The following is a 22978-nucleotide window of genomic DNA, read 5'->3' as shown; positions in this document are numbered from 1 at the left end:
ACCGCTAAGCTAAAGGTGGCTAATGTTGGGCTATAAAAGAACTACAGCACGGTCACATGACTTCACGTCACCACCGCTAAGCTAAAGGTGGCTAATGTTGGGCTATAAAGGAACTACAGCACGGTCACATGACTTCACGTCACCACCGCTAAGCTAAAGGTGGCTAATGTTGGGCTATAAAGGAACTACAGCACGGTCACATGACTTCACGTCACCACCGCTAAGCTAAAGGTGGCTAATGTTGGGCTATAAAGGAACTACAGCACGGTCACATGACTTCACGTCACCACCGCCAAGCTAAAGGAGGCTAATGTTGGACTATAAAGGAACTACAGCACGGCCACATGACTTCACGTCACCACCGCTAAGCTAAAGGTGGCTAATGTTGGGCTATAAAGGAACTACAGCACGGTCACATGACTTCACGTCACCACCGCTAAGCTAAAGGTGGCTAATGTTGGGCTATAAAGGAACTACAGCACGGTCACATGACTTCACGTCACCACCGCTAAGCTAAAGGAGGCTAATGTTGGGCTATAAAGGAACTACAGCACGGTCACATGACTTCACGTCACCAACGCTAAGCTAAAGGAGGCTAATGTTGGCCTATAAAGGAACTACAGCACGGTCACATGACTTCACGTCACCACCGCTAAGCTAAAGGAGGCTAATGTTGGGCTATAAAGGAACTACAGCACGGTCACATGACTTCACGTCACCACCGCTAAGCTAAAGGAGGCTAATGTTGGCCTATAAAGGAACTACAGCACGGTCACATGACTTCACGTCACCACCGCTAAGCTAAAGGAGGCTAATGTTGGGCTATAAAGGAACTACAGCACGGTCACATGACTTCACGTCACCACCGCTAAGCTAAAGGAGGCTAATGTTGGCCTATAAAGGAACCACAGCACGGTCACATGACTTCACGTCACCACCGCTAAGCTAAAGGAGGCTAATGTTGGGCTATAAAGGAACTACAGCACGGTCACATGACTTCACGTCACCACCGCTAAGCTAAAGGAGGCTAATGTTGGGCTATAAAGGAACCACAGCACGGTCACATGACTTCACGTCACCACCGCTAAGCTAAAGGTGGCTAATGTTGGGCTATAAAGGAACTACAGCACGGTCACATGACTTCACGTCACCACCGCTAAGCTAAAGGTGGCTAATGTTGGGCTATAAAGGAACTACAGCACGGTCACATGACTTCACGTCACCACCGCTAAGCTAAAGGAGGCTAATGTTGGGCTATAAAGGAACCACAGCACGGTCACATGACTTCACGTCACCACCGCTAAGCTAAAGGTGGCTAATGTTGGGCTATAAAGGAACTACAGCACGGTCACAGGACTTCACGTCACCACCGCTAAGCTAAAGGAGGCTAATGCTGGGCGTGATGACGTTTAGTAGTCTCATTTAGACACTTGTTAGCCAATTTCGTAATCAGCTATTTACACCAAATAGTGGATATTGATAAATAGACAGGGAAGAGGACAAATATGTGCTTTTGATTTTAGGGTGAACTGTCCCTTGAATACACAGAAGGTTTTATCTCTGGTTTATCTTTTATTTATATATTTTATTATGTATTGTTATGGAAAACATCTTTATTTGCATGCTGTGAATCCTCAAAAGTCTCATTTGATTCAAAGTAAAGTTTCTGAATCTGTTTCGACTGATTTAAATTCTTCTAGGTTCCTTTTTCATTTGATAAAATACAATGAAATATGCAAATTAAAACCAAAGAAAACAATATCACAGTACGTGTGCTAACAATGCTTTTGTCTGATGCTCAACTTTAGGAGCTGTTTCAAATCAACAATAACAAATCACTGGATCGATGGAGATGTAAAGTGATAAATTAAGCAAGCCAGGAGTTGTTGTGAGACTGTGATAACAAAAGGAGTAAGATGCAGAGCGAAACCAGTGGGAGAGATAGAAAGAAAAGTGGAATAAAATGAGGTTTGGAGGTACAGGACAGAATGTGAATCAGGCTGAGCGACAGAGATACTTACTGGGGCGAGGACTCTTGTGTGATCCGTGTTATCAATGAGCGATTGGTTGAAAACAAGACATTAGTGCTTTTGTGAGCAGAGACAAAACAGAACAGGAGACACACAGCAAAAGATCCGTGAAGATAAACCCAAACACCACAACTCATTACAGGCTGATAATGCCATGTGGTTGAAAGGTAAAGGTGCTTTAATAGACTACAAAATGCATCATTTGTATCGTATTCTGCGGTGGCCGACAGGTGCAAACCCATTACAACGCTCTGAAACTCTTCCATTAGGGGAAACACAATTATAACTGAATTCTACGGTGGCTGACAGGTTCAAAACGTGCTTCAACCGCCAAAACTATTTCATATAAAAGCAAAGACAAACAGACTCATGTACCTCATTCACACCAACGGTGTTTCAGGGCCGGTTCGGAGTGTGAAAAGAGCCGGAGCTAAACCAAAGAACTGGTTCTGAACCTGAAAAGCTCTAGCACGGAGCTTGAACCGAAGTTGCGTTGGTGTGAATGAGGTAAAAGACAGTTTCTTCCCCAGAGCATCATGAATTATTTCCTGCACTTTATTTTAGGACCATTAGGAGAAACACGCTGCAGTTTAAAAAACTATGCAGATATAAAAATCGCTGCAATTTGAAAACACAACGGAAACCAGGGGACACTAAAAAGTGACGCACACAGCTCGGAGATTATAAAGTTAACCAAGGGGTGTTTCTCAATGTCGAGGACGCTTGCTTGGTAGAACATGTCTTCCGAGTAGGGGTTTCACCAACTAATCGACTAGTCGACTAGTCGATTACCTTTACCACTAGTCGGCGCTGTAGGCCCTAGTTGACTAGTCGTGGAAAAAAATGGAGGTAAACGAGGTGCTGCAAACGAGGTGCTGTTCGTTTGCAAGGCAAACGAACTGCAAGAAAACACGGGTCAACAGTGATGCGGATGATGAGCTACGGGATTACTGCCAGCGGACACCGCATATCCCCACAATGGATAATCCACTGGAGTGGTGGGCAGAAAACGTGCACCGCTTCCCCCTCTTTCGAGGAGCTACCTGGCTATTCCAGCCACAAGCACCCCGAGTGAGAGGGTTTTTTCCCTGGCAGGCAACACTGTCACCCGAAAGCGGTCAAGCCTCCTTCCCTCACATATCGATGCGTTGGTGTTCAAACCAAAAATATGGAAAGCTGGACGTTATCGTGGAGGACAGCGAATAAAGTGTTGCGCAATGCGCTGTTGCGCACTGGATTTACGTGGCATTTATGTAAACAAGAGTTTTTTGCTGTCGATTTTTGGTGAGTCCAGTGTTTGTTATTTACTCAGCCATGTAACACAAATTAAAATGCAGTGGTTAATGTTACTGTATGAGTTCCAATAGAAAATACAGTTGTAAACCTCTCTTTGTGTGTCTCTATTATGACGTAAAGACTAGTCGACTACTATTTTGAAAAACGTGTCGACTAGTAAATATTAGTAGTTGTGAAACCCCTACTTCCGAGCCACTTCCTTGAGAAGCGAGGCAAGAATCCTTCCTGGCATTCGGAAAACGAAGAGTGGATCAGGCGAGCAAGTGTGCAGGTGTGTGTCATATGAAAGGCCCCGCCTTACATTTTCCACCACAGATTTGGGGAAATTGGTCCGTGCGCAAAGCATTGTGGGGATTTTAAGACCGCAGAGTCTACACATGTGCAGCCTCGAAATGTCTCGCTACGAAGTACGCCGGGCTCGGTAGAATTCCAAGCATGCTGGACATTGGAACAGTCCTTCAGCGGGACTCGATGACGTAGCATCCTTGAAATAGTGGCTCTGGAGCATCCTTCCTTGACATTGAGAAACACTCCAACTGTTTTTTTGTATTTGCAGCGTTTCATTTATGCAGCGCTTTTTAGAAACTCTGCGTATGTGTTAATAATAATAATGCATTTTATTTATAGAGTGCTTTTCTTGAAACTCAAAGCTGGTGCGGATGTTTCTTCATTTGCATTAGTTTCGGCACATTTGTGATTTTATATTTGCATTGTTTTTGAAAGCGCAGCATGTTTCTCCTCGTGATAATATTAGAATTACATTAGAAGCATTTATTGGCAATATACAAGTACAACAAGAAGAGTAAAGTTACTCCTTTTGAGGTGCCGTCGAAACATTCAGAGTAGACAACATACAACAAAGACACGCAGCACTCATACATACATAAAATAATAACAAAATAAAGTGCAGGAAATAATTCATGATCGCTCTGGGGAAGAAACAGGCCGTTTCTCAATCTCGAGGAAACTGGCTTCCAAGCCAATATTTCAAGGATGCTACGTCATCGAGTGCCGCCGAAGGACTGTTCCAATCTCCAGCATACTTGGAATTCCACCGAGGCCGCGTCCTTGGTTTGGTGGTAATTTCGAGGCTGCACATGGGTAGACTTCGCGTCCTTCAAATCCCCACAATGCTTTGCGCATGGACCAATTTCCCCAAATCTGTGGCGGAAAATGTAAGGCGGGGCCTCTCATAGGACGCACACCTGTACACTTGCTAGCCTTATCTCTCTAGGGCTCTGGCCTGTTCCACTCTTCGTTTTCCAAATGCCAGGAAGGATGCTTGCCTAGCTTCTGAAGGAAGTGACTCGGAAGACATGTGCTACCAAGCAAGCATCCTCGTGATTGAGAAACGGCCACTGTCTTTGAGTCTGTTTGTCTTTGCTTTTGTATGGAAGAGTTTTGGCCGTTGAAGCACGTCTTGCACCCATCAGCCCCCGTAGCATTCAGTTATAAGATCATGTTTGATGTTGCGACCTTATATTTCCACCTTGTTGAGACATTTGTCGTGAATAAAGTATGAATTTGAGGGTCTCTCGATGCTTTGCTGTGTGCCTCCACTGGAGCCAGGCGGCACATTGACAAACGAGATGGTAGCAGTATTGGAAACAACATTAATAAACATCAACAGTTAGAACAACATTGATAGGAAGACAGTGTTACTACAGTATGGGCACAGGTAGAAAAACACAGAGATGGGCTCCGTCAGCAAACACGGGAAAAAAGTAGATAAATATATTTTAGAAAAACCCTTTGAAACAGAACCAGCACAGTGGGATGCAGCTCTGCACACCGCCCTCTCCTCAGAGCAAACACAGCATTCATAAGACATGCTAACAGAGCTAAAGGAATGCATGTGCAGAGAATCAAGATATTACAGGGGTCAACATTAATGTGTTTTTTTACTCGCCTGATTGGTCAAATGCGTCAAAAATCCACCTGTCCAATTTAACTTGCCCTTACAAGTCATTTTTATTTATTAGCAGTTCAAAAATAAATCTTAAAAGTCTGAAATGTTTTCATAATTCTCACTTTTTTTTAAAGGATGAAGTTTGTACTTTTTTTTCAATTCTGACTTTTTTTTCAATATTCTCGATTTCTTCAAAATTCTCACTTTTTGTTGAAAATGCTCACTTTTTTAAATAGTCTCACTTTCCCCCCAAAATTATCACTTTTTTTTTAATTATCACTTTTTTTCAAAATTCTCACTTTTTTTTCAAAATGCTCACTTTTTTTTAATATTCTCTTTTTTCCCAAAATTATCACTTTTTTCAAAATTATCACTTTCTTTCCAAAACTCTCACGTATTCAAAATTATCACTTTTTTCAATATTCTCGATTTCTTCAAAATTATCACTTTTTCACATTTCTGACTTCTTTCCTTAAAAATTCTGACTTTTTTCTCAAATTCGCTTTTTAATAATCCTCACTTTTTTTTTCAGAATTCACATTTATTCGGTGTCCCGCACTTTCTGCACTCAAGAGACATTGGGGGAAAATATTACTACATTTATTTTTACATATTTTGTTACTTTACAAAATTAAGATTGCATACAAATGACAGACCTCAAGTCAAGACCTCAAGTCAATCATCTCTGATCCTTCAAACACGCAGATATTTCTCATGCCCGTCTGGAATATAAGGAACAATTTCAGGCTTTCTTGCAATCGTTATTGTTGAGCCCTGTATTACTTTTACGATATTCCAACAGCATTTGGGACGAGGGTTGGAAGAAAAACTGTACACGTCTTGTACTGAAAAGCAGGCATGTGTGTAAGGTGTGTTTTTCTTCCCTTGGTCATGCTGATCGTATGCATGCGTTCTCAAAGTGAAACCAGTCTCCCGCATGCTGCATCTCTTTTTCTTTTAATGCTGTCATGCAAGTTTCTCAGAGGTCAACAGGGGTCAGGTCAGTCGGGGTTTCACAGCTGACCCTAAAGTTCAGAGTCTGATTCAGAGTCTGGTGTTATTCCCGTCTGATGCTTTCTGACAGGAGACTGCAGAGCTTCCCTTCTGCTCTGAACACTAATATTGGGGATATTTGCAAACAGGACTTTCACCACTGTGGTTCCTGCACGTTTAAAAGTATATCCGTTTAACCCTTAAACATATCTGTATATATGTAATGAGAATTCTGAGAAAAAGTCAGGATAAGGAAAAAAAGACTGAAATTTGAAAATTACGAATTTGATAAAAAAAAAGTCATAATTTGTATGAAATTCAGACATTTGTAAATATCGCAAAAATAATTGAAGAATCTGAAATTTGAAAATAGTGAGAATTTTCAGAAACATTTGAGAATTGTTAAAAGAAGTCAGATATTTTCAAAAAATCTGAATTTTGAGAAAAAAAGTTCTGAATTTTGAAAACTTTGAAAAAGAGTCGGTATCTCGATCTTTTTTTAAATTCTTATTATTTAAAAAATATATATTTTAGATAGTCAGGGTTTTCAGAATAAGTCAGAAAAAAAAGTCAGAATAAAAACAAAGTCTGTCTGTAAAGAAGATGATTAGGTCCACATAAAGCAAATTCAGGCAGTAGGCGTCATGGGTTCAGAGTTTAATGTGTTTCCGTCTTATTCTGTTGCTGCTACAAAACCTGACTCTAATCAATACATCGCATCTTATCATATTTGATGTCTACATGATAAGGTAAAGAAAGAAAGACACAGAGCAAGAAGGTACAAAACGCCACGGTGATAAAAATGTGAATTCTTCCACATGCCCATGCAACAAAATGCTTGTTTCTTCACACACACAGCGAGCACACAGAGTCCCACTCTGCTGCATGCACATGCACTTCAAACACCTTCAGTACGATCAGGCACTTTGCAATCAATCCCCGAGTAAGAAAACACAATCTACTCTGCAAACCTGAGGACCTGAGTGTTGAAAAGACAAGGTCACGTTATGAACATATTCCACCAGTGAGAACAGAACAGATCAAAGCCTGCACACACTCTGCTGAATCCAGAATAATATGAATGTTATAAAGGTAACTGTTGTTTGTACGGGCGCAAAAGCAACGTTCTCATCACAGTAAACAAAGCAGCCTGTGGACAAAGTGAGCTCCAATTCCCCGAAGATCCGTTCAAAAAGAACTAATCAAAACAAAAGTGATCGAGCCACTCTAAGGACAAAAACCACCAGATTCAGAGACAGTTTCATTCCACAGGCAATTAGACTGTTAAACACCTGAACTGCTGAAACCACATCCATAACATTCATCTGCTACTTAGAAGTTATTTATCTATTTATCTAATGGATCACTCCAATAGCTTGCATATAGACTCTCATTTCACTATTTCACTTTTTTAAACTATTTTTCTTTTTGTATTTACTTTTTAATATTTACTTGGACTATATGTTTCTTTTTATCTGTATTATTGTGTTGCACTGTTGGAGAAGCCTGTGACCTAAGATTTTCATCGACATAACTACACTGTAGCTATGTTCGTATGACAAATAAAGAACCTTGAACCTCTAACCTAAGGAAGATTTCAGTGCCTGGGTTTACAGACCATCTCTTTGGAAAGGGAGCAACTACATCAAGTTTTCTGGCAACGACAGATAGCTTAACACGTCTGTAACAACTTGACATAACAACAATGAGTTTTCCTGACACTGTGCACCAGCAAGGCCAGCAAGACGCCCCCCAGGACCACATTACATATGTTTGAAAAGCTAACTGCTAAAGTCAGTTTAACAGAACGAGTGAAGTCCTTCAGGTTATAATCCACAGAAATCAGCGACACTCTCACCATGTCTAACGGCCCGTCCACACACAGGCATGAAAAAAATCTTTCAAAGCTTCGCCCATTCACTTGAATGGGGTGACGTAGAAGATTTTTAATCTTCGCCGAAACTGCATTGTGGGGAGCGGAGCATGGCTTTGCAAGCATCGTGAGCATCAAAAGTTGAGCAATGTTCAACTTTTGATGCTCCCGATGCTTTCGAAGCTGGCATCAGCCAATCAAATCCCGTTTATGCAAATCCCGCCAGTACAAGCGCTAGCCAATCAAACCGCGTTCTAGCTGGGAGAGCCAGACCGCAGTTCATTTCCTCATATTCCAAACGAGAAATTACGCTAGCAAATCACCCAGTTCTTTACGACCAGAACTATTTACCGGGATACAAACCGGAGGAAACAGGCATGGAGGGAGGTGGCAGAGACAGTGGGTGAAACTGGTAGGTTTTCGCCTGTTTGGGGAGTTTATATCCAGTTTACTTCGTTTTAACATTGCTATTGCTTTGTATGTCGGGGGCGGGAGATTCATGTGATTGGTTGTTGGTCGCGTTGCTCGCAAAAATTCGCCAAGCTTCGGACACGCCCAGCTCCAAGATTTTTCAAGATTTTTTTCATGCCTGTGTGTGGACGGGGCGTAAGGCCCCGGCCACACGAGGACGCATACGGCTAAACGCATAGGATTAACGCAATCTCAAAAAAGCTTCCGTCTACACCTTTATATACAGTCTATGGTCCACACGCAATGTTTACCGGATAGTGTCTGTACACACGAGACAGTTCCGTTTAGCTCCAACCGCTGGATAAGCTGCAGTACATATGCAGGAGCCTGTAGGTGGCGCTGTAACTTCCTTCATTAAAGCAGCGAAGAAGCATGGTTGTCATGGTTGTCCTTCTGTTTATTCTCCGCGGTGGGGGCCGAGGGAACCGGGCAGTTTTTCGCCAGTCCGGACAAAATTATAAAAGTGCCGTTCAAAAGTCTTCTTTGCTATTTATTGAGCTTTAAAACAAATGAATAACGACTCTATATAATATAATAATATAATACATGGAGCCTCTCTTTTTCCTCCCTCTCTTCGGACAGCGTCAGTGTATGTCTCATGCAGCAGCTGATCCAGTAATGAGTGACCCGACAGTAAAAATAAACATATTTATAACTAGTGTAGGTAGTTTGAGAGGTAATTAAAATAGCTAAGGGTGATGATCTGACTGAAGTGTGTGTTTTACTCCATTCACCGCTGCATCACAGCGGGAGGAGCTGCAGGTGAGCAGAGCTGCGTGTCTCCGTCCTGTCAGATTAGACTTCACTCGCGTTTATGTCCATATCGAGAGAAAGATAAATAATCTGAATTCAGTGTGCAGTTTACTTTGACGCGGGGGTGAGCAGCAGAGGTGGAGAGAGGCGGGGCTATTGCGTCATCATTATCAGAAAATGAGGGCGCACACACGGAGCCGTTGGACCCCCCAGAGCGTTGCGTATGCCGTTGTATCCACCTTGGGACCCGTTATCGTTTCCGCAGTTGTTTACTGTCACATTCGGTCGTCCTCGTGTGGCCGAACGGTCTATATGACACTAAACAGTTACGCAAACCACCATTTTCGTCCTCGTGTGGCCGGGGCCTAAATCACAACTGAAAAGTCCCTGTTTAGAGCTGCTTTGTATGTTATGTATTGTTATTATTATAAACAGCCTTGTTAGCGCACATCACGCTGATAACGGGGATTTTATGAGGAAATATACCATCTATTTGTAGACCATAATACCTCACCAGATTACACCGCGGTTAGGATGCTTATCTCTTATCGGTTTGTGTAGCGACCATTTTTACATAGTACTGTCCTCATTTCTCCCTCGTTGGTTCACTCCTATGGACACTCCATGTTTATTAGGACACTAACCTTGCCTCTATCGATGAGAGTAACACATGTGTCACTTCCGGGCGAAGCTACGGCCACACACACTTTTGAAGGGAAAACATTTGCTGTTTTTGAATTGGCGGTAAATACAGATTCTGAAGTTTTCAACAATCACATACATTTTTTTTTAAAAAACGCTTTTTTTATCTACAAGAAGCCCAATTATGATGGTCAGAGAGGCAAACTGTAGAAACATGTCACTGGACATCGATCACTGGACATCGATGATCTGCGTAGATTTATAGTTTAATTGAAATAATGGATGACTGGACGAGTGTCAGGCAGCAGCTTATACGGAAACTGAGATTTCTGAGTTTCTTTCACTGTCCTTTTTTCTGTAGAGGAAGCAAAGAAACCGTAGTATGTGTTACTCTCATCTATGACAACATCCTAAACTCCTCCCGCTCCAAAGTGGAAACAGTAACCATGGAGACCTCAATTTGGAACAGAGGCCATAGAGAAAACCTCTCACTTAACATCAATCACTCTCACACACTGATCATCAGCAGGTTGACCTTCAGCATCCTCTCAAAGCTGCTCTGCATCACGTGGAAATCTAAATCTGTGCAGGTCAGTCCTAAATAGACGAGGAGGGAGGCAGCGTAGAAATGTATCATAAGTGTCATTTCATTAAATATATGAACTTCTGGTTGATTTTCTCACAGTTTTCACTTCTGTGTAAACCTGTCACTCCCAGGCTGTTATCACACCTTTAATACAGAAGACTAGCCACCTTCTGTTCTCGCGTTGATTATCATACGGTTTATAATTAACATGTCAAAGTTTAACCCTATGTCCAGCCACCAATCTTCAGTACCCTGTAATGTCATCACTATGTATCTGAGACTCTTCCCTAAATGAAGTCATTGTTTTTCTGTGTAACTGGCTCAGATTTCTTTAGCACACATTGGTGCAGGTTATCTGTCCTTCCAGCTGGGAACATATTGATTCTGTTAAATGCTATAACTCTTTATTAAAGGTCTCCTATTATACAGTTTCTCATCAATATATCACAGGTCTCAGATATATCCAGAGCCTGTCTCTGATTGGTTGAAGCACCAAACAGATCATTGCAGCATTACCCATAATCCCCTCTGTTTCAGCCCTGTTTCCAAAGTGCTGATTCTCTGTCTGTTACTTTAGATGAAAATAAGGAGCCCCTCCCCACGCCCCTCTGAGAGACATTTGGTTACAAAGAATTCAATGGTGCTCTAGGAGAGAGATTCAGGTGATAAGGGGGGGGTGGGGGTTACCTTGGTTGCTGATTGGCTAATGGTTACACAAGCCCAAAAATCGTTATGACATCATAAAGTGGCCAAAATCTGATCAGCTCATTTTCAGACAGGTTTTTATAGAAATGAGAAAAAGAGAGAGAATCTTTGTTCCTGAAACTTTCAGAGTCTCTTTCCACAGAGGGGACACATGTTGATGTAGAAGAGACATGAAGAAGTGGAGTTTGCATAATAGGTGACCTTTAAATAACACAACTTTGGTTTAAGCTTGTCTATTTGTTCTTTTCTTACTAGAAGGTGATTAAGTGTGGAATTTCCACCACAGAAGGAAGGAGGAGGTAAGGCAGGGAGAAAAGGAGATAAAAGAAGGACTTACTCTGAGGACATGAAGGAGGACAGCGGCCCGACTTCCTTCGCTTTCTGCAGAGCGTGTTTCTGATTAAATGCCGCCTCCGCCTCCTCTTCATCCTGATCAAAAAGAGGACAAAAGTGTGTTATGGCAATTATAAGAATCAGGTTTATTAACAGGTAGGTCGACACGCACGAGGAATTTCATTTGGTGTTGTGGTGCTCCTTTTAAATTATGGAGAGCAGTATCAATAAAGAGTATCGATGAATGCTGGTACTGATAAAACCCTAAGTGGGACTATTTGATTTTATTCATCCTAGATGGACGTTTGTTAAACAGGTGGTTTGTGCCTCTTTTTGTACTCTTACGGTACGTCCACACGGTTCCGTTGCGTTGAAGCTTGCCGGTGGGCGTGTCTGCTGCACGACTAACAACCAATCAAAACCAATCACACACAAGCACGCGGTTTGATTGGCTAGCGCTTGTACTGGCTTATGATTTGATTGGCTGGCGCTTCCGTCGACGCTTGAAAGGTTGAACTTCTCTCAACTTTGGAAGCGAGCAACCACAATGCAGTTCGGCAAAGCGAGACGTCACCCCATTCAAAGTGAATGGGAAGCGTCTGCGTTGAAGCACGCGACGGAACCGAGTGGACGTACCGTTATACTTCATTACTTCCCGTCCCGTCACTTTAGAATCAGAAACAGGTTTATCACCAGGTAGGTTGACACGTACGAGGGATTTGACTTGGTGTCGTGGTGCAAACATAAAAGTAAAATTGAAATTGAATGGAATAAAATATGTGCAGTCATTTCATTGTAAATGGTATTAAAGTTTAATAAAGTGAAATTAAATGTTTAACTAAGTAGTAATCCTTTCAGGTGTTTTAAAAAAAGATCTTAAAAGACTTTATTTCGATATTGTGTTTCTTTGCTTAACTCGTGATTTTCTCTCGACAGCAGCTGATTTTAAGTTGCTACGACAAGTGACTGAACATCTGTGAGTTTAAATAATGACACAGAATCATCATGGAGACGAGAGCCAGGGCTGGACACGCTGGAGTGGGTTAATAACAGAATCAGAGCACTTTGTATTACCTTGGTGAGTTCTTGTGCGTTGGCGAGGTTATCCACAGCGATGGCCAAGAACACATTCAGCAGAGTGTCTGTTCACACGTTCAGGACTCAGCAAAGTGCAACCAGAGAACCCTTGAAATACAGACTGACTCAACACTGACACTCGATAAGTGATAAGTTCAAACACTAACCCCTGTATGAAGAGAAATGTCTATTACAGTTTTACAAAAAGCCTTTCCAGCTCACTTGAAGTCAAGAGGGCAGAAAATAAATCACAATTCATCTTAAAGCTATATATCAGGCATGGATTAAATCTGCAGATGCTACGGGTTAAGATCAGAACAAACTTCCCTGTGGATGTGAGATCATTAAAGTCTATGTGGCTGGCAGGATACAGTTTCCAAACAGTGTGAGCACGATGAAGTAGATGGAGGACCACATGCCGGACTTCACTCCTCCCTGAGAGCGAATCCCGTTATACATCACCTCGTTCCAGTCCTCTCCAGTGAGGATCTACACACACACACACACACACACACACACACACACACACACACACACACACACACACACACACACACACACACACACACACACACACACACACACACACACACACACACACACACACACACACACACACACACACACACACACACACACACACACACACACACACACACACACACACACACACACACACACACACACACACACACACACACACACATAAAATAGCCTGTTTTGATATATGTTATATTTGACATGCTAGTTGGTCAATCGGGGACTCGAGGGCTGTTTTATATAATAAATATTGCTTTGAAACCACTTTTTCTACAACTGTACTTACATTTTGTTTTTAAGACACGTATATTTAACAGAAACTGTCCTCCAATCCTGGATGCTTGTGCATCATTAATCACTGTCATTAAAATGTGTTAATTACAGAGCAAAACATCTTCAGGTGTTTTTAACTTCCACACCTGAAAGACGGTCATGATGGCGGCAGGAAACGTGTCAAAGTTGGTCGGGGTGTAGTCCTCGAAGATGAACCTGCGAGGAAACACACACACACACACACACACACACACACACACACACACACACACACACACACACACACACACACACACACACACACACACACACACACACACACACACACACACACACACACACACACACACACACACACACACACACACACACACACACACACACACACACACACACACACACACACACACACACACACACACACAGTCAAAAGAAGCTACCTTACAGTACATCGAGAGGTAATATCATGGTAGTATGGTACTACAGTATGACTAACATCAGTTATATTTATCAGATGTGTGCGTGTGCGTGTGCGCGTGTGCGTGTGTGTGTGTGATCAGATGTGTGTGTTTTTTTTAATATAAGATGTGTGTGTGTTATTAGATGTGTGTGTGTGTTTCTATATCAGAAGTATGTGTGTGTGTGTGTGTGTGTGTGTGTCAGTGCCGACACGCTTCTGGGACGCTTCCGTAACGCGGCGCGTCTGGTGGAATAGCACCCATTGACTAGAGTGGCCGCGATCTTGCGGTGCAGCCGGTGGAATCTAGGGGTTAGTAAAAACAAAACTAGTGGAAGGGGAAATGCTCCCAGGGGAAGCTGATCCACCTTCAGGTGCTGGGACACCTCGCTCCCTCTCTGCAGCGGTGTGAGCCGCGGTCTGTGTGAACGCCGCTCTGCAGTTTAATGCAGGGCCGTAGCTACGTTTTTAACGGGCCTAAGAACATATTTAAAATGATTCACTTTTAATTAATGAACTGCTTGTTTCGTTGCTGGAGAAGCTTTTGGACATAGTGTAGGTTTGTTTCTACAAGTACAGTTTTAGGGACACAAAAGTTAGGGGGGCAGCTGCCCCCCCCCAGCTGCACCCGCCCCTGGTGTGTGTGTGTTTTTTAATATAAGATGTGTGTATGTGTGTTATTAGATGCGTGTGTGTGTGTGTGTGTGTGTGTGTGTGTGTGTGTGTGTGTGTGTGTGTGTGTGTGTGTGTGTGTGTGTGTGTGTGTGTGTGTGTGTGTGTGTGTGTGTGTGTGTGTGTGTGTGTGTGTTACAGAGAGGAATCAATCTCCTCCCTTCCTTTTCCTCCCTGTGCTCTATGTAATATTCCTGAGGCCAGTTCACACACGTCTGATTGAAATGACAGCTGGTTGGAAACAGACGTCCACTCAGGGGAAACAAAACAACAAAAGCTGCGACAAAGAAATCTTCAGTGAAATCCTGCAGACTATAAGATATTCAATTCCCCCTAACTGTGTGCATTCAATAAAGAGGACTCTACTAATCCACGGAGTCCACTTAAGCCTTGTTTTCTGTGTGTGTGTGTGTGTGTGTGTGTGTGTGTGTGTGTGTGTGTGTGTGTGTGTGTGTGTGTGTGTGTGTGTGTGTGTGTGTGTGTGTGTGTGTGTGTGTGTGTGTGTGTGTGTGTGTGTGTGTGTTCACAGAAACCCAAGGACATGAGAGATTGATTGTCTGATTGATTAGATTTGTCTCCCTGCCTCTCGGTGGTTCCTCTCGTTTCTTAATGGGCTCATACGGAGCGATGTGCAGACATATGAGCGATTGTTATTCAGATGGACTTGTTAGACTCAGTGTTACAGTACCTGCCACCGAAGAGCTGCATGCCGAGCAGGGCGAAGACGAGGATGAAGAGGAAGAGGAGGAAGATGAGGGAGATGATGGACTTCATGGAGGCCATCAGAGAGACCACCAGGTTTCTCAGAGACGCCCAGTACCTTCACGGTCACAGAATAACAAGATGTGAAAATGTGGTATACAGTATGTGTATTTTGCTCAAACTTTTTTTGGACACATTTTTCAAATTAGGAAACTGAACTGTTTCAAGTGTTTGAATTGGAATTGAATTGAAGGATGAACCCCTCTTTAATGGTCACACATGCAGAGCACACAGCACACACAGTGACATGTGTTCTCTGCATTTAACCCATCCTAATACCAGGAGTCTAGTACTAGGAGCAGTGGGCGCTGTGGAGCAATGGGAGTGGGGGGGGAAGAGGGGTGTCCGGTGCCTTGCTCAAGGGCACCACGGCAGGGCAGGAGGTGAACTGGGACCTCTCCAAGTAGCAGTCCACACTCCATATTTTAGGTCTGGTCGGGGACTTGAACCGGTGACCCATGCGGTCCAAGCCCCTACTGAGTGAGCCACCGTGTGTGTGTTTGTGGGAGTGTGTGTGTGTGTGTGTGTGTGTGTGTGTGTGTGTGTGTGTGTGTGTGTGTGTGTGTGTGTGTGTGTGTGTGTGTGTGTGTGTGTGTGTGTGTGTGTGTGTGTGTGTGTGTGTGTGTAATTACAAATGATTGGCTGCTAGTTTATTTACTTGTATGTGTTTTCCTCCTTTTAGAATGCTGCTACTTATTTCTAGCTCTTTCTAGCTTATTTCTTCAATGGTTTTATTAATGCGTACTCTTCCATTTAATAAGTTATACATATTTCACTTTTATCTGAACTGTCCCTTTGCTGTATTAACACTACATTTGTATTATTATTTTTAAGCGGCCCATTGTGAGCGTTTCAGGACTGCAATATGAAAAAAATACTCCACACTGAGATGCTCCCTGTAAGAGATCTCTTCAGGTGGAAACTGTTGGGGATATACTGAATGTCCTCTTCCAACATGAGAGCAACATGCTAACAAAGGTATCAACTGTAGCTGTGAACATGACAGGATGTGTGATTACCTAGAAGAGCATCAGGACTGTTTGAGGCATATGATAGCTATGTGATTAACATGATGATTCAGCCTCTATGGAGAGAGACATATGACAAGCATGATCATTTCTGACGTGGAGCTAATCTGAAGTAAACATTGAATACTGCTTTCTATTCCTCCATCTAGTGACTGTGTGACTCCCTCTCTTGGATATCAGCATGTGAAGGACACTGTTCAGGAACTAGTTGATGCTCTGTATGTGATGACTCCTTCCATTCTGGAGAGGATCACAGATACATGGATCCTGAGATTGGAGCTCGAGCCGGGGACCAGGGCAGGGAGATTGTTCTAACACAAACAGAGGACGTCTGCAGGACTCACTTTGTGATTTTGAAGATCCTCAGCAGACGGAGAGCTCTCAGGACGCTGATCCCAAACGAGGTGCCGGGTCTGAAGAAACCCCACAGCACCTCGAAGATACTGCCCACGATCACCTGCAGAATATAATATATATATATGTGTTGAGTTTTGTAGAATGAATATAAAAATATATATACAAAGGGTTGATGCTGCATAACCAAACCAAATGGTTAGAGAAGAAGAAGTATCAAACACAGATACAAAGGGACGAAGATGCATGATTTAAGAACACAAGCAGATGGTTTTTGTGGAATAAATAATAAATCTAGATAAGGAGACGGAGAACTGACACTGCAGTCGAAGCGGTTGAAGGACGAGTGGAAGTAAAGACGAGGACCCAAGCTGTACATCTTCAGAAACATCTCCGTGAGGAACAGAGCGAGGAACAGGAACTCTGCATAGTCTGCAACAACATCAACAACAACAACAACAATACATTACATGTTACTTGTTAGACGCTTTTATCCACAGCGACTCAATACTGTGGACAATCCCCACAGGAGCCATTTGGGGTGAAGTGTCTCTGGGACACAACGACATGCTGACTGCAGTGGGGTTTGAACCTGTGCGCCACAGCCTCCCAAACAATAAGTATGCATATTCTACACATACAAAGACATCTATATGAGGAAGCAAGACATGTTCAAGCCGTTTCAATCATTAAGTGGTGGAAAGATCTGAATTAATCTGAATTTAACTCCCCAAATATTCGACTTTAAAATGATGGACAGTAATTCTAAACACCAAGTTGCCTCGTTTTTTTGTATCTCTCGGACATGTCTTAAGTATATTGTGCACAAAACATGTAGATTTTTTAACAAACAACAAAATAAAACAACTTGCCTAATCCTACTTATTTTATTTGACATGTAAATACTATTAAATATCTTATATAATATTATAAGAAATATAACAGGCAGCTTTTTGTTTTGATAACTGGAACTCATTAAAGGTGGGGTAGGTAAGAATGGAGAAACCAGCTCGAGTGTGCTGGGTTTTGAAAATACACAACCGGAAAAAATCTGCCTCTTCCTTCAGACTTCCTCACAGAGCCCCTCCTCCAACACACACGAACGCGCACATGACCAATGAGGGCACGAGATAAGTTTGTGCACAGATGGAAGGCTGACAGGCAGGTAGGCCATCCGGTTACTTTAGCCGGCTCAGATGATTGGTCGTGCTTTTTACAATACCACGGCTTCAGAGATGAGATTTTATTATGGATTTTTTGTCAAAGCCTTTAATGTATTAATTGCTATCGGGACGTTAAGAGCATTCCATGGAATATAACTAAAAGTGTTTCTGAAGTGAATCGTCTACCCCACCCTTAAGGAATTTTCTTTAAGTAGCATTTCTTTGCATATAAAAATGCTAATTAAGGTTTAGGTTATTGCGATAGTTAGCATCTCTTTATACAACTTTAAAAAAACACTTTCTGAAGACATGCAATCATTGGCCATGTCACACCGGCTTGTATCTGAAAATATAATATTAAAAACATTTTTATTTTAAAAAATACCCTAAAAGAAAATCACAGCAATTTACTTTACGACAGGCTGCATTTCTTATTTTGTGTAGGAGTTTAACTTCTTGTAATCACTTGGAATTCATTGCGGGTTTACCACAAAGTGAGTACTTTTTATTTCCTGCTTCTTTACACATATCTCTCCCGTACAGGTTAGCTCTGAGTGTTAGCGATGCTAATGTAAACACCGACCATATTGCTTCCAGAACACATCTCAGTAGCCTCATCCCAATACCCCTCCTTTCCCTCACTCGCCTCCCTTCCTTGCATCTTAGCTCCGCCTCCGTAAGATGCGAGCGAGAGACACGAGGAGGAGACGCGAGGACAGAGGAGTCCTCAGGTATTAATTGGGATGTCCTCGTTCCCTCAAACGTCACTCCTAAACGACGTCTGTTAATGATGAAATGTGCACAGCTGTATCCCCTCTCATCGGGCTTTACTGAATAACCCTTTAGAACCGGCCCATTTGTTGTTAAATATTTATTTAAATGAATGAATCTTTCTCTTGTTAGTCAAGGAATTCAATGTATGATGGTTGGTCCTGCTTTTGTGTTCCGTTTTGGTGTAAATAGCCTACATTTAAATACAAATATAATTATAGTAATGTGAAAGCCTTTTAGAAATGAATTGCACATAATTCCCACGGAGCTGTGAGCACTTATACATTTATGTGACGCTTTTCCACTCATCTTCCAGTTGTGGCTTTTCCTCTGTTGAAATGGACCAGCTGTGAAGGTGGGGGCGGGGCTTTTATACGCGAGTAGTGAAAACACTTCCGCGTAGTCTGCTCGCGTGTATCCTCCCTTTCGTCTCCTCCCACAGCCCTCCTCCCTCACACCTCCGTGTGCATTTCAGCTATTGGGACGTCCTTCAAAATGGCGTGTCTTGATCGATTTCCGGATCAAGTCCCGGAGTAGGGGAAGAGAGGAGTCGAGGAGGGGTATTGCGATGAGGCTTTTGTTTCTGAAAGCAACGTTTCTGATTGGCCCGTGGGTGTAAAGCCCGCCCACATTTTAGTAATGATGTCATGACGCAGCAAATCTGGATCAGCTCCGTTGTTCTCCGTTTTTAGAGATGTGGGTACGGAGGAGAAGAGAGAGGGGTTTGTTTCCTGACACTTTGTGAGTCTCCTGACACCTGGGACACACCGGGGACACACCGGGGACACATCGGGGACACACCGGGGGGACACATCGGACACACATCGGACACACATCGGACACACATCGGGGACACACCGGGGACACATCGGGGACACATCGGGGACACACCGGGGACACAAGCTGATGTAGAGAAGACATTAAAAAGTGCATTTAGCATGATAGGAGACCTTGAACTCCCTCGGTGTGACTCACAGAGGAAGGTGGAGAGCCACAGCGGCTGGTTGTGATGAACGATGGCGACACAGATAGTGTTCAGAGCCACGAGACCCAGCACCGTCCAGTAGAAGGTTTGAGTCTTCACCACGCGGCGGATGGAGATTCGCAGCAGACGCTCTTTACGCCGGAAAAAGGCAGTCGGACCTCGTTTAGCGCTCCGGATACTCGCTCTGTTGATCGGGACGCCTGCGGGACACAGAGAGGGGAGGTAGTTTAGTTTAGTTTATAGTGTCGTGGACCCAACTGTCACAAAAAACAGTGAGTGGGCAGCTTTTAATTGAATACTGATGACGAGTGTAAACCTCATAATGTGATTATTTTGAGTTCAGACTATGAACCATGAAACTGCCTTGAATTGAACCAAAGGGGCTGGAAATGTTATTCAATGTTGAAATGTACGTAAGATGTGTCTTTGTAAGAAGGGTAGAGTTCTTTGTAATGTTTTATTTGTGTTTGTTTCTGCACCTGAACCTCAGTGTAATTTGACCTTGAGAAGTGTTTGGAACTGTTACATGTGTTTTATTGGATAAAATGTGGCCGCTTTAGCCACCATTGCTAATTTTCAGCTGTTGTCCAGATGATTATAGAAACCTTTTTAAAATCACAACACATCAACAGCATTAGTTGTAAAGAAAGGATGAAAGAGAACAATACAATGCTAACAACACACGTTACTACATACATGTCACATATAGCACATCACAATCACACGACAGAAACTAGTAACACGCAATATGCAACACAGACAGTGTGTGCAGGGCAGTGGCGGCGCTAGGGGGTGGCTACTTGGGCTCAAGCCCCCCGGATGTTTTCTGAAAAGCCCTGAATGTTTGTCCCGTGAGTAATGTGCAGTACCGGAGTCCAACAGAGAGGCAGCACCTGCGGGGACAGTAGCCTGCGTACTACCCCCGCTGCGAGGCTCTGGCGAGTCCACAGTCCACGCTAGCACCCCCCCCCCAACAACTTCAGAATTGTGGCCCCGATCTCCTACAATCCTAAATCCGGCACTGGAGCAGATGCAAGTGTAGTTCTCAGTGAACCATGAGAGATTAATCCATTCAAATCCAACTTTATTTATATAGCACATTTTAAAAAACAAACAGAGTTGACCAAAGTGCTGTACATCAATAAATATATAAATAGCAGCATAAATACATTTAGACAAAACCGATAGGACAAAAAACAAATGTAAAAACACGAGACAGTTAAACCTTACTTATAGCCACACACTGAAAATCTCTCATACAAAATGTAAAAACACGATGAATGTACTTTTAAAACTCCAAAACTGTTTTCAACACAGTCTCCAGCTTTGAGAGTAGGGTAAGACTCTCCTCTCAGGGCTGGATCAGGCTTACCTAGTTATACCGCTTTAGACTTTCAGGGGGCTTTCATCTTTCCCCCTCTCGTCTTTTACTCCTCTTTCTCCTTCTGTATGACCTCCTGCATCTTACTAACTCTGCATCAGAGTTTCTGTGTCTTTCTGGATCAGAAGTCAGATTTTCCACATCCTCCAGGATCATCTTTTTTTATATCGATCACACTTATTGTACGTCGCTTTGTATAAAACCGTCAGCTAAATGTAATGTCATTATAATGTTATGATTTGGAGAGTCTATATTGTTATCTCATCATATATCTAACATGTATTGCATTTCTTGAGAGAGGGATCACTTCCTGGCTTTTACTTTAGACTTTAAATCACACATGTGTCCAACTCAAGGCCCGGGGGCCAAATCAGGCCCTTGGTGGATTTAATTTCGGCCCGCAGGATAATTTCTAATTCCTATTAGATCTGGCCCGCCGGTATATTGCACGCACACCTTCACTCCATCCTGAGGGTCTCCTCAGCTCAGAGCCTGAGCCCAAACATTGATGACCTTGCACCCAAGATGAGATGCCAAGTATCTGAGCTAGCATCACAGAGCAGCACACTGAGTTTAATGGATGTTTCCTTCTGCACTTTCTCTCTCACGACAACAGGGCATGTTTGGTTTCTCTTTGAGGGAAATAGTTTAGTTGAAGCTGTTGTTGGCCTGTGGGAAAATGTACTCATAAGAAATGACTCTGGAGAAGCTGCAGATAGAGCCATAAGAAATGAATGAACTGATTATTTAATGTTTAATGTTGTTTTTATAGGCAATCATTGAAGCTTTGTTAGTTCCAGGTTTAATATGTGAAATAAGTTCATTTCAATAAGTTCTGCAATAAACATTGAACCAGTCCGGCCCTCCACTAGTACACATTTTTAATGTTGGCCCACTGTGTGTTTGAGTTTGACCCCCCTGCTTTATACCTTCTTACTTAACGATCCAGACTCACCCAAAGAGGAGACGTCTCCGTATTGTTCCTCCCCCGTTTGCCCTCGATGCCCGCCATCCATCCCCCTCCTTTTGATGGTGGTGGCTCTCTTCAGCACTACAAACAACAACAACAGGTCAACATCAACAAGAGGAAAACACTCAAAAACACTCTGAGAAGTAACAGGGAACACATGTGAGGGGAGTGACACAAAGCAGACTTTTGGACAGCGGGACCATTAACATTTAGCTTTTATCAGACCTTTTGTGACTTTTTGCAGGTCGTTTGTCAACAGATTACAAGCAATTTAGACACCAGGGACTGTAGGTCATATCTCTGAGTACAGCACAGAATTGTTTACAGATCGTTTGGCAACTTTAATCACAAGTTTTTACTGTCTCTCTACGAAAAAAGGTGATTAAATATGTAGAAAACACTGAATAAAGCTTGTTCAGTGGACACAGGTCAGACGGAGCTAAAGGCTCCTCAGTTTGTTTCTATTATTTCGATAATAAAAAAATACTGCTAAACCAACCAAGAGTAAAAGTAGAAGTAGTTGTACTTAATATTAAGCTTTTATCTAAAGATATTTTGTGACTTTTTGCAGGTAGTTGTCAATATTCTAACAGATTACAAGCTATTTAGACACTGGGGGCAGTAGGTCATATCTCTAGAGCACAGATTTACTCTTCTGTGAGGCGGTAATTGTTTACAGATCGTTAGGCAACTTGAGACACAAGTTTTGACTGTCTTCCTCTACCAAAACTAGAGATGTCCCGATCCGATCACGTGATCGGGGATCGGAGCCGATCACGTGATTTTCAAAAGATCGGAATTGGGAGAAAAAAAATCGGGGATCGGGATTTCTTTTTTCACTGAATAAAGCAGTTTCAGTGGACACAGGTCGGAGGGAGCTAAAGGTGAACCTACGATTCTGATTCTGATTCCTGAAACAAACCATTGGGATTACATGTTGGCTCTACTCACTGT

At 42.7% G+C, this 22978-nt stretch overlaps 1 protein-coding gene across 1 annotated transcript in view; it reads right to left on the bottom strand.

Moving 5' to 3' along the window:
• Positions 1-22978, bottom strand: part of cacna1ea (calcium channel, voltage-dependent, R type, alpha 1E subunit a) — a 158228-nt gene that overhangs the window by 55357 nt on the left and 79893 nt on the right. The window contains 9 exon segments of the mRNA XM_079651058.1: positions 11596-11687; positions 12666-12733; positions 13040-13157; positions 13628-13697; positions 15299-15430; positions 16745-16857; positions 17074-17186; positions 19664-19873; positions 22010-22105. Of these exon segments, the coding sequence (XP_079507184.1) occupies positions 11596-11687; positions 12666-12733; positions 13040-13157; positions 13628-13697; positions 15299-15430; positions 16745-16857; positions 17074-17186; positions 19664-19873; positions 22010-22105 (1012 nt within the window).

Source organism: Notothenia rossii (assembly GCF_949606895.1).
Source record: "Notothenia rossii genome assembly, chromosome: 1".
Taxonomy (NCBI): Eukaryota; Metazoa; Chordata; class Actinopteri; order Perciformes; family Nototheniidae; genus Notothenia; species Notothenia rossii.
Note: the sequence above shows the minus strand (reverse complement) of the source record. Positions and strands in the feature narration are given on the sequence as shown.